A 12,715-nucleotide genomic window follows, 5' to 3' on the forward strand; every position below is an offset into this window, starting at 1 on the left:
TATGGCTTATTACAGGCTAGTGAGCTGCACACCTGATCAGGAAGGACTAAGTTGGCAGATTTTGTTGACCACCTTGAAAAGTTGGTTGTTTTGGAGATTTACATGAATAACTTCACACAGTTGATGGCGCTAAGTGAAATGTAACCATAATCATTTGCTTCATCCAAACCCCAGAATAGCTGAAGTGTGTGTTCTGTGTGGCTGGAGAATGTGCCTGCAGGCTTCAGTCCAAGGCCTCCTGCTAGCCATTGATATTGGGCAAAGCCCTTTGTAGATGCTTAAGAAGTACAGCTGCAAAAATGCTCCTTTCACACACACACACACACACACACACACACACAGCAACATCCCTGTAAGTCCGAACAACAGCTGAATACACAAACCCATCACCTTGTGAAATTTTGTGTTCCCGCATAGGCTAAGGAGGCTTGTATCTTGTATCTTCCTCTGGCCTAAATGCTGTGCACTGAAATGCTTCTTTAGCAGGATTACCTGTAAATATCTGAACACTAAATGTGTCACTTGTCTGAATGGTTGCCTATAAAAATGCAATTGTGTTACTGTTAGTCTATATTAGATAACTTTGGACACTGGTACATGGGATATTTTATCTGTCACTGCCATCTGGCATATAACCGGCATAAAAAAGTAGCCCTCTCTAACTGTCACCAATCTTCATACTCAAGGTCCCCGCGGGACATCAATGAACATGATGTCACAGTGCAATGATCAATGGAAACCCCACCTCTGCTGGCAGATTCAGCATTTTAGTATATAGGCATCCGAGGGCCACCACCTTAAGGGTCAGGGTACAATCTCAGATTTGGGGAGATTAATCGCCCGGCGACATATCTCCTCTTCTCCCGTGCGACTAATCTCCCCAAACTGCCTCCCGCCAGCTAGAATGTTAATAGCCGGCGGGATGGCACTCGGAGCTCCTTTTTTCCCCGAAGTTGCCTCACAAGAAAATTGCGGGCGACTTTGGAAAATGAATTGCTCTGAGTGTCAATCCGGCCGGAAGGAGGCAATTTAGACGCCCTGAAGAAGAGGAGATTTGTCACCGGGCGACTATTCTCCCCGAATTTGAGTGTGTGCCCTAACCCTAAATCTGCTGCACTAAGCACAGGCCTATATGGTAAATATGCCCCTGCTCATACTATTGAATAGGAAGATGTGGTAGCCAGGCATGGGTATATCCAAATGCTTGATTTCTAAAGGTCCCCATAGACAAAAAGATCTTTAGTGTAATCCGACCAATCTGTCAAATTGTGAGGTTAGTGGTAATCGAACGATCGTACATCTTACAATTTTTCGTCCGACATCTGTCAGAAAATTGATCGGCCAGGTTAAAAAAATCTTTATCGGTCCCAGTGCAATCTTATCTATTTTTGCAGGGCCAAGCAGGCAGCTTCCTTCAGTTTTCCTGGCAATATCTCCTGAAATGGTCTTTTTAGTTGATAGACAAATCATACATTTAAAGAAGAAGGAAAACTACAGAGACATTTTATAGCCAATAGATTAGCCACAGTCGTGCAAACTATAACACTATATTTATTCTGTAGAATGCTTTACCATACCTGAGTAAATATCTCTAGAAACTCTGTTTGTTTAGGATAGCAGCTGCCCTATTAGCTGGGTGTGACATCGCTTGCTACCTCAGTCTCTCCCTGGTCACTCATAGCTCTGGGCTCAGATTACAGCAGGGAGGGGGCGAGGAGCAAACTGAGCATGCTCAAGCCCGTGCCCTGGAGGTTTATGCTGAAAACAGAAGCCCATGTGCACACAATAGAAGAAGAAATGCTGTTTCTTTTGACAGAGGACTCAGAGCAGCATTACTTTGAGGGTTTACTGGTATATTTATATAGACCTTTTTGATCAAGTTTACTTAGTTTTAGCTAGGGATGCACCGAATCCACTTTTTTGGATTCGGCCGAACCCCCGAATCCTTCGTGAAAGATTCGGCCGAACCGAATCCGAACCCTAATTTGCATATGCAAATTAGGGGTGGGAAGGGGAAAATTTTTTTACTTCCTTGTTTTCTGACAAAAAGTCATGCAATTTCCCTCCCGCCCCTAATTTGCATATGCAAATTAGTATTCGGATTCGGTTCGGCTGGGCAGAAGGATTCGGCCGAATCCGAATCCTGCTGAAAAAGGCCGAATCCCAAACCGAATCCTGGATTCGGTGCATCCCTAGTTTTAGCCTTCCTTCTCCTTTAAACGATCGTTTCGAGATAATCGTGGTCTCACAATAACCAAAAGATCTTTTAAAAATGTTTACATCTATGACCAGCTTTATAGCGGGGGTCCTCAACCATTTTTACCCTTGAGCCACGTTTAAATGTAAAAAGAGTCGAGGAGTAACACAAGTAGTTCCAGGGGGTGCCAAAAAAGGGCTGTGATTGGCTACTTGGAGCCCCTATGTGGAGGTTCTGTTTGGCAGTACACATGGGTTTTATGCAACTTAAAACATGCCCCCGAAGCTTGAAATTCAAAAATAAACACCTGCTTCGAGGCCACTGAGCGCAACATCCAAGGGGTTGATGAGTAACATGTTAGTAGCGAGCCACTGGTTGGGGATCTCTGTTGTGGAGAGAGTCAGACTCTCATCATATACTTTATATTCCAAGTATAGCAGTTGCTTTGCACCAGTGTTTAGACTCCATTGTGAGTTTGCAGGCAGTGCCTAATGCTCTTCTTTATATATGTACCGCCAGTAAAGCCTGACTACACTATTAGATTGTACTACAAGTAGTGACACACATCAGTATCTGGTAGCTCAAGTTTAGCTGCACTGCTTTTCTGCTGTTGTGACTAAACCAAAGGCACATTTCTATTTCAGACAGAAGATGTGAACCTGCAGTATTTTCCTGATAGTGGGAAGATTGATTTGATGTACTTTCCTTATTATGGGAAGAAAACCCATGTAAGTAATGATTATAACCTTTACTCTGCAATGTATGTTCTTTTTTTTTTTAAGTTCCATGTATTCACTATCCGTCGTCCGCCTTCGTGATGGGGAAGTTGTAACCAGACATAGGGCAGTGATGTTGGGGTTTGACACCTTGATGAAGACTGAATACAGTGTAGTGGGCACAGGCCAGAGATTTTAAAGGAAAACTATAACTCAAACAATGTAGGTCTCTATAAAAAGATATTGCATAAAACAGCTCATGTAAAAGTGTTTCATGTAAATCAACGAGTTTTCATAATAATATACTTTTTTTAGTAGTATGTGCCATTGGGAAATCCTAAATAGAAAATTGCCATTTAAAAAAATAAATAAAGGCCGCCCCCTGGGATCGTATGATTCACGGTGCACACAAACAAACCATACATGTTAGGTCACATGAGCCAATTAACAGACAGAGTTCTGTCTTTTGCTTCCTCTCTTCTTCCTGTTACAGTTGTAGTATTTCTAGTCAGGTGATCTCTGAGGCAGCACACAGACCATCACAAAATAGTGGTTTAAGATAAGAGATGTAAAAGGGAAATATTTACTTAAATATATATACCAGTTCGATAAGATTCTTTAAAGGGATACTGTGTTTCCAAAACACATCAGTTAATAGTGCTGCTCCAGCAGAATTCTGGTCTGAAATCCAATTCTCAAAAGAGCAAACAGATTTTTTTATATTCAATTTTGAAATCTGACATGGGGCTAGACATTTTGTCAGTTTCCCAGCTGCCCCCAGTCATGTGACTTGTGCCTGCACTTTAGGATGGAATTACTTTATGGCAGGCTGTTATTTCTCCTACTTAACGTAACTTAATCAGTCTCAGTGGGACCTGGCTTTTACTATTAAGTGCTGTTCGTAGATCTCCCAGGGAGCTGCTATCTCGTTACCTTCCCATTGTTCTGTTGTTAGGCTGCTGGGCGGGAAAGGGAGTTCAACAACTTGCAGTAAAGAGTGATTGAAGTTTATCAGAGCACAAGTCACATGACTGGGGGCAGCTGGGAAACTGACAATATGTCTAGCCACATGTCAGATTCATGGACAGCGTCGGCTAGTTGATGTGGTCCTCGTGTGGTCAGTGCCCGTTCTCTTGTCGTAATCTGATCATTCAGCCCTAGGGCCGAACAATTGCCCTTCTGTTGGTGGGAATATTAGAGAAAGATTCGCTAATTTGGCGAGGTTTTATCGTGTATGGCCACCCTAAGAGCATCATCCAAAACATCAAGTGTTGCAAATTGGGCTGTGAGTGTTGGGCTTCTTGCACTCTACTTGGATGTCAGTCCCGTAGCAGATGATCGCTAGCTCTTTAGCAGACTAGCCTATGGCGTATATTTATCAAAGAGTGAAGTTAGAGATCGCCACAGTCTAGAGTGAAATGCCTCCTCTCTCCATTCATTTCTATGGGTATTTATCAGAGGGTGAAAGTTTGCGTTTTGATAAATACACCTTTGCAAAAAAAAAAAAGAGGCGTTATTTCACACAAGTGGACCTCTAACTTCACTCTTTGATAAATATACCCCTATGACTTTCTGGCAGTCCTGCTCCTTGTCAGCTCTGCAGTGCTGAATGTTACAGTTCTACCCTCATAGGACCAGTATCCAATAGCAACCTGGTGTCCCTGCTTAAACCGACTGCCATGTCAATGGTGCGGCTGTTATTTATCAGAAGAGGTGTCTTTTTCTTTTTGTCCGCAGGTAAATTATGTTCAGCCTGTAGTCGCTGTGAAAATCTCTCCCTCTAACTTCACCTCGGAGGAGATTGCCGTCGAGTGCAAGATCCATGGATCCCGCAACCTTAAGAATGAGGACGAGAGAGATAAGTTCCTGGGGCGAGTGACATTCAAAGTGAAAATAACGGAGTAAAGGAAACACAAGATTTGTGGCCAGTTGTGTCATTATTATTATTATTTTTTTTTTTTAATTATATTTTTTTATCGGCCTGACCTGCTATTCTCGGACCTGGAACCATCTAGGAGGATGATCGATTGGCAAATGATTCAGGGTAGCATAATAGCAATGTGCTTCCAAACATGATCTTTTAACCTCTTCCGTGCTGCAGAGGGGTTTTCCCTGGCTGCTCCAGCTCAGAAGAGGTTACAGCCCCTGCATACAGCATCCGCCTGCCCAATGGGGCGACAGTTTACAAAAAAAAAAAAGAAAAATATAATGGTCATTTCATATTAGGGGACTTGTATATAGCTGTTTCCGAACATAATACTGGTGGTGTTCGTCCAATTTTTGATGTGGTTTTATTCCATTCCCCTCCCCCTCGACCCCAATGTAAATGTGTTACAAGCTTAATGTGTCGTGCTATGTAAATATTTAATTGATTTAACACTGGTTTAACTGTCATATCTCAAATGCCTACACCGTTTTAGGGAACAAAAATGACACAAGTAAATGGTACCTGACCAACCTGTACAAACAGTGATACAAACAAAACAAAAATATGATGAAAAAAAAAAAAAGGAAAGATTTTATAACCTCTGCAAGAATTGTGTGTCTTGTGCAGATGCCTTAAGTCCTGTATGAAACAAGCAAAATAAAGTGGATTTTAAAAGTGCGGAGGCTTCAGATGGAATAGACTGCCTGTTCTTTCATGCTCATTGGCTGTCTGTGTCCCTTGCTGGCTTGTTGCTTTGTATGTAACGAAACAGAACTTATTATTCACAGCATATAGGGGTGTTATTATCATGTCTTTTTGATTCTTCAGCCCTGTATTGGGCTAAAGACCGGAGCCTTTAGTATTCCTAATTTTAGAGATGAACCCTTTCCACAAAATCGACTGCTTAACTAATACCTGTAAAAGAATTGGGCCAAAATAGAGCAGAACCCTCCCTACCCTGTGTAGACCCCCCTCCATCCTCCCCCAGCCTACCTGCCCCCCCCTCAATGGGCAAATACCCCTAATTTTTTACTTACCCCTCTGTGCAGATTCAGGCCTCTGAGTTCACGGCAGCCATCTTCTTCTTCTCCGGTAATCTTCACACATTGACGCATTTTCTGCGCATGCGCAGTTGGAGTAAATTTCCGGTCCCAAACAACTGCGCATGCGGTGAAAGTCACAAAAACTGGCAAATTTTCCATCAGAATTTCACATTTTGGTTACACAAAATGCCAGCTGTTTTGGAAACATTTGTGCCCTCTCAATTTAAGGGGTAACCTATAGTTTACCTAGGAAAACTATACATTGGTTTTTTTTCGGGAGAAACTGAGCTTTCTAATTTTGCCTTTTTCATGTATTTCCACCTCTGCAAAAAAATCCACAAAAAAAAGAAAAATTCCTATTTTTTTAAACTGCAAAGCTATGCTAAACATAACGCTTTTTATGAAATTTCTGAAAATAGTCACAAAGCTTGCATTTTACCCCATTATATACCCCACATTTTGTATCATTACAGCAAAAAGCATCCTAAATATGAACGCATGGGGTCTACTAAACAGGTTGATGCCCAATATGCATAGATTTACCAAACTGTCGCACACAGAGACCCCCCAAATGGAAAAATAGCAGACAAAATTTCCATGAGCAAAATGAAGAAACAGAACAGAGCGAAATGGTATAAAATCAATAAAATCCAACAAAACCACAAAAGGCAATGTTTTTTTTTTCACCTAATGTAATCAGCGGTCAGAATCAAAGTTTGAATATTTTAGCATGGCCAAATCGGATTAACGGACAGAAATAAGCGAACAACGCCTACACAAAGCTGAAAATGTAATAAAATGGCTAAACATGCAATAAAATGGTTAAAATACACCAAAATCACCGAAATGGCAAAATAATCACTGAAATAACATACAAAAGGTATTGCGCAGTGCAATTTGTGAATACACTATTCGCAATAGCAATAAAATGTTTTGTTTTTTTCAGGCAAAAAAACCACAATTTGATAAAAAAAGACAATCATATAAGTGTGTATGTGTGTCTACAATTGCCAAATTGCGTTTTGTGTGCGTGTGCAAGCGTGTATGAGTGCTATATGTGTGAACCCTATGAATGTGTGTGACCCCACAAAATTGTCTGTGTTGGTAAGTGTGAATGTAAGTGTGTATTGCTAAAATAAGTGGGTGGATGGGCACTAATCTGGGGTGGCAGGGTCCAGATCGTCCAGGAGGGCTGCAGGCACAGAGGTGGCACTGTCTTCATTGTTGATCCGGTAAAAAAGGAGCTCTGTGCCCAGGAAGTGCGGGCAGCAGCAGAACATGTCCACTGCACGTGTCTGCTGCTGCCTTTGGGGCCCCTGGGCGATCGCGCTTCAGGGACAACTCATTCCCAGTCTAGGCTTGTTGTCTAGGGGCTGGGGACCGAGAAGGAACAGAGCGAGCGGCTGTAAAAGCTGCTCCTTCGTTCCCAGACTTTTCCATAGAATGTAGATTCTACGATCTACAGCATTTAAAAGGTTAAAGAGCATGTAAAGTCTAAGCTAGAATAAGGCTAGAAATGCTGTATTTTGTATACTAAATATAAACATGGACTTACTGCACCACTAGCCTAATCAAACAAATAATTTATGCTTTCAAAGTTGACTACAAGGGGTCACCATCTTGTAACTTTGTTATACATCTTTGCAAGACTAAGACTGTGCACATGCTCAGTGTGGTCTGAGTTCTGCATGGCTGGGAAGTAAGGCAAGGGATCCCCCTGCTGTTCATAAGTATGATTGTTTCCCTGCTCAGCAGTTAGGGACTGTCTGACAATTCCTATCCACAGCAGTAAATGAAGGGAGAATTTCACTGCATACAGTCAGGTTTCTTATAAAAACGGTTCACGATTTTTAAGTAAAGTATATTGGAGATAGGTTTCTTTTTCATTAAAGAAAGTAAAAATGGGATTTTATTTTTTTTGCCTTTACATGCCCTTTAACTCTCTGATGCTGGGTGGAAAACCTTTACCCAGGATCTAGCCTGTTTTACCAGTAAGGCACGGAACAGACATGTCTTTATTTGCATTCCTGAAAGAGCAGCTACTGTATTGCAATTTCTATAGACTTCTATGAACAGGGGTCTCTAAAAAGCTCACCTCTTGTCACTGACCTATACTCTCTATTACACAGGATCATAGAGACCCATCCACCCTAAACACCACAGGGACCTGCTTGTAGGAACCTACCAAACACATTCTGCACAGATCACTCATTTCTATGGCTTAGCTTGGTTCTTATTGTGCCTGTTTACTGATCAGCCATTTAGTGCCACCATTAGCCGCTAACTAAAGGGCCATACAAAAAGCACTTTGCAAGGAAGCAGCTCAGCAAATTATTTTATTTACTCGTTTAATCTGAAAGTAAGATTTTCATTCAGATGTAACTGAAACGTCGTACTTGACTTGACTGTGAACAACACTCTCTAAGTTAAAAGGGGGGAACCAAAAATAATCTGTTTTTGACATAAGCTGATTCACTGTACCTGATACACCCACTCCATCCCTTAGTTATTTTATAGCACAAATATCCTCATGAGACGTTATAGCTCAGCACAGGGCCAGTAAAAATCTGATTTGGTTTTCCTTCACTTTTGGGTCGCAAAGGCTTGTTTCAAACTGGAGCATTAGTACCAACTATACACCCCCACCGAAGCTTGTTTTATTAGTATTTCTATTCAGCAGCTCTCCAGTTTGTAGTTTCAGCAATCTGGTTGCTATGGTCCATATCACCTTAGCCACCATGCAGTGATTTGAATAAGAGACTGGAATATGAATAGAAAGAGAAGTAATAAAAAGTAGCAGTAACAATAAATGTGTAGCCTTACAGAGCATTTGTTTGTAGATGGGGTCAGTGACCCCCAAAGCTGGAAGGAGGAAAAAGGCAAATAATTCAAAAACTATAAAAAATAATGTAGACCAATTGAAAAGTTGCTTAGAATTGGCCATTCTATAAGCTACCCAGGTATCTGCTTCTGGTCTGGGGTCCCCATCTAGCACATTGCCCATACTTTGCTCTTACCTTGCCCTTACTTTGACCATACCTTACCTTGACAATGCCTTGCCATTGCATCGACTTGGGTGAATCCCCATATAGCAAACACCACCCCCGCTTCCTTTTTTGGGGGGTTGCATAGCCTCAGCTCACTGTTAACCTTGAGAATTGCTTATTGAGAACAGTCTTCTGTACAGAACATGAAAAAATATTTTGGAAGCCGAACCCAAAGTATGAAAACATATTTTGCACATAGTTAAGTTAGCCAAAAATATAATCTAGAAATCCCAGAGTAACTGGATGTCTAACAAAATAGCCAGAACACTACTTCCTGCTTTGAAACTCTCTTTGTTTCTATTGATTGGCTACCAGCCAGTAACCAATCAATGACCTGAGGGGGGCCACATGGGTCCGAACTAGGGATGCACTGAATCCAGGATTCGGTTCGGGATTCTGCCCTTTTCAGCAGGATTCGGCATTTGCAAATTCGGTATTCGGCCAAATCTTTCGCGAACGATTCGGGGGTTCAGCCGAATCCAAAATAGTGGATTTGGTGCATCTAGTCCTGTTTGCTTTTGAATCTGAACTGCATGCTAAGGTCAATTGCAAACTCACTGACCAGTTATGTTCTGTGCACCCCCCCCCCTTAAAGTCGCTGACTAACTCAGAGTTAGAGAGATGTAAAGCAGGAAGTTCTGTTCTTTTAGATATCCGCTCGCTCCGGTCTTTATAGATTACATTTGTGGCTAACAATTAGAAACATTTTTTATGTTGTACAGCCTATTTACCCAGTTTTTACTTTTACACTTGAACTGTTCCTTTAATGTAGACGGACAAAAAAAATCACTGAAACTCCAGCGTCCAACAGACAGGCCCCAAGTGGGACACAAACTCAGGACTCTTTGGGCAGAAGGTGCACAATGTGACACGTGCGCCACTAAGCAGACAGGCCCGCCCACCTGGCTTGCCCTCATTGGTTTTGTCTGAATCTGAAATAGTGGTGACTGGTTAATGGAGCTTGAAGAAGAGGCCACATATGGCGCAGCACAGAAGGGCTTCTCATGCATCGGTCCAAGGTTTGCGAAAGATTCATTAACACACAGTCATGTTTATGCATGGTAAAAGCTCAACGGCAAATGGGTAAATATGTCTTTCTACTCCAAAGTACCAAACTGCAAAGTTGTTGATTTTTATGGCATTTCTAAAAAAATAAAATAATTTGCTGCATTGATCTCAGATGATTTATTATATACAAAGGCAAATCCCCCTAAATATGAATGGCAAAGGTCTACTAAATACTTTGATGCCCAATATGCGTAGAGATACCCAAGTATGTACAGACCCCAAATGAAAATGGTATGTAGTAGGGCTGTCCAACTGGCGACCCGCGTTACCCCCCCCCCCCTTATGTGGCCCTCCACATCAAAGTCTACCTGCTGTGTCAGTTTACCATATGTAAGATTTAAAAGGTATCACTACAGAGATTAACTGGCCCCTGCATTGTTTAATTCAGACTGTAATCCCCCTGTATTGTTCACACTTGTGACACCTCTATTGTTCACATCCTAAAGCCTGTACTGTTCCGCCTGAGACCCAGACTGAAACTGCCCACATTGTTCTCCTGTTCACACCTTATTCAAAATGCTAATAGGGCACCAGCACTGTGTCACTGTATGTAGTACATATTAGACTGCTCCTGATTCCTGTCTCCTGCTCTGTTCTGCCTTCCCTATGCTCCCTGTGTGTGTCATACTTTGGCTGCTCTTTGCACCCTGTGTTTGCCATACTCTGCCTGACCTATGGAACGTAAGTCTGGTATTTGTTCTGGAGGTTTGTTAGCATTTGAAAATTATTGTTAGTGACCTTTAAGGTGTTCATATGCTGGGGTACTGTATTATACACAGGGGAGGAGGAGGCATATGGATTTATGGTTATGCCTTAATATGACTTAACTTTTTTCAAATGAGTGACATCCTTGCCAGGGCAGGCACAAGGTAGTTTGGCTCCCTAGGCAAGAGCTTCAATCAGTGCCCCCCTGTCCTGCATTACCATTTCCCTCCTTACCATGATGGTTTTTAAATAGAGAGCAAGAAAGTGTAAAACACTTTTTCATTTATATTACTGTACCTGTACCAGCAAGCTCAGCAGCCATCCATCATACAGCCCTCCTGCAGCCATCATATTGCCCCCAATCTTTACCTGTGCCAGCAGCCAAAAATAAATCTGATCACATCATATTGCTCCCAAGTATTTATGTACCTGTGCCAGCGCCCAGCCCAGCAGCAAACATATGGGCCCCAAATCTGTACCTGGCTGTGCCAGCAGGAAACTTTACACTTTACAGTAATAGAAATAATGTCTTCAGTTCAGTGCAACTGTGCAAGGCTAAGAGCAGCGAGAGTCACACCAAGCAGCCCCCCAGCTCTCTGTCATCCAACACAACAGTGATGTCATTGACGCATATAGGCACCTCGCACTGCTGCACCGCACAGAAGTAGCTATTACTTGCCGGCAAGAGGGAGAAGGTGAAGTGTAACAGCACTAAGGGTAAGGACACACTGGCAGATTCGGGGAGATTAGTCGCCCCTGCGACAAATCGCCTCTTTTTTGGGGGCGACAATCTCCCCGAACTGCCTTCCCGCTGGCTATAATGAAAAATCCTTATGGGGCAACTTCAGAAACCAAAGCGCCTCGAGTGCCATCCCGCTGGTGATTTTTCATTATAGCTGACGGGAAGGCAGATTGTTGCCCCCAAAGAAGAGGCGATTTGTAGCCGGGGCAACTAATCTCATGAAAAAACACCCGTGTGTAAGAGCCCTTACCCAAGACTAGTCCAGCTCCCAGGAGGGGAGTGACTCATATTATTCTTTATATAAACACCCAGTGCAGACGCTCATTAGGCCTTTACGGGAAGTGTTAATGATTGTGAGTCCCAGTGGAACATGCCGTCTCCCTCCCATACACACTACAAGGTGAGGCTGAAGAGCTGACATCCTCCTGGAATGAGAACATACAAACTCAACACAGTCAGCCTTAGTGCATGGAACCCAGCTCTGAAAAACAAGTTCTTCCCAGCGCTGAGCCCACAATACGATTAGACTCCTAGTGATGGTATAGTAAATGCAGTGTGTTTGTCATAATGCAGTGAACCCTGCCTGGCAGACTCTTCCCTCACACAGAACACTATGTAACGGAGATGGGAAGGGGCAACCTACCCGCAGGGAGAACAGACTCCTTACAGATAGTCCCTTAGCTAGAACTGAATTGAAGACCCCCACGTTGCAAGGAGAAAATAAAAGACATGCAAACATTATGAAAACAAAAATGCTTTACTGAGATAAACATTTAGTATGTTACATGAAGTGTAAGTCTGTGTATGAAAAGATGATGAGAATGTACAGCATAGAGATCCTGTGGGGTCGGCAGCCCCACTGACCCTCCAATCAGCTCTGAGACCCCCTAATCCAAAAGGCCTTAAAAAGAATATTCTTCATCACACTGGCCGCAGATAACTAGTAAAGCCACATTACATTGGCAGAGAGAGAAGTGTTTCAGTATGGCAGTTCTTTCCATTCAACCCAACCCTGACACTGCAGGGGATACTTGATACAAGGGGGGAGGGGGGGCTTTCTTATACCCCCATGGGAACCTTGGGAGAAAATAACAATAAAGACAAAATAAAATTCAGCTGTTGCAGGATTCCATTCCTGTAGGTAAATGTGCCCTCTCCTATATCAAGTCAAGTATAAAGATCATTTATATATATTATATATTTACATTCTCCTAACTACTGTGGCATAATCCAGAAGCCCCTCCAACCATCAGCCTCAACCCAACCATTC

At 42.5% G+C, this 12,715-nt stretch overlaps 1 protein-coding gene across 1 annotated transcript in view; it reads left to right on the plus strand.

The window, feature by feature from the left end:
- atp1b3.S (ATPase Na+/K+ transporting subunit beta 3 S homeolog) overlaps positions 1-6,230 on the plus strand; it is a 32,068-nt gene extending 25,838 nt beyond the window's left edge. Inside the window, 2 exon segments of the mRNA NM_001087779.1 lie at positions 2,842-2,925; positions 4,651-6,230. Coding sequence (NP_001081248.1) covers positions 2,842-2,925; positions 4,651-4,818 — 252 coding nt within the window. The 3' untranslated portion in view covers positions 4,819-6,230.
- Positions 6,231-12,715: the final 6,485 nt, after the last annotated feature.

This window comes from Xenopus laevis, chromosome 5S, assembly GCF_017654675.1.
Source record: "Xenopus laevis strain J_2021 chromosome 5S, Xenopus_laevis_v10.1, whole genome shotgun sequence".
Lineage (NCBI taxonomy): Eukaryota > Metazoa > Chordata > Amphibia > Anura > Pipidae > Xenopus > Xenopus laevis.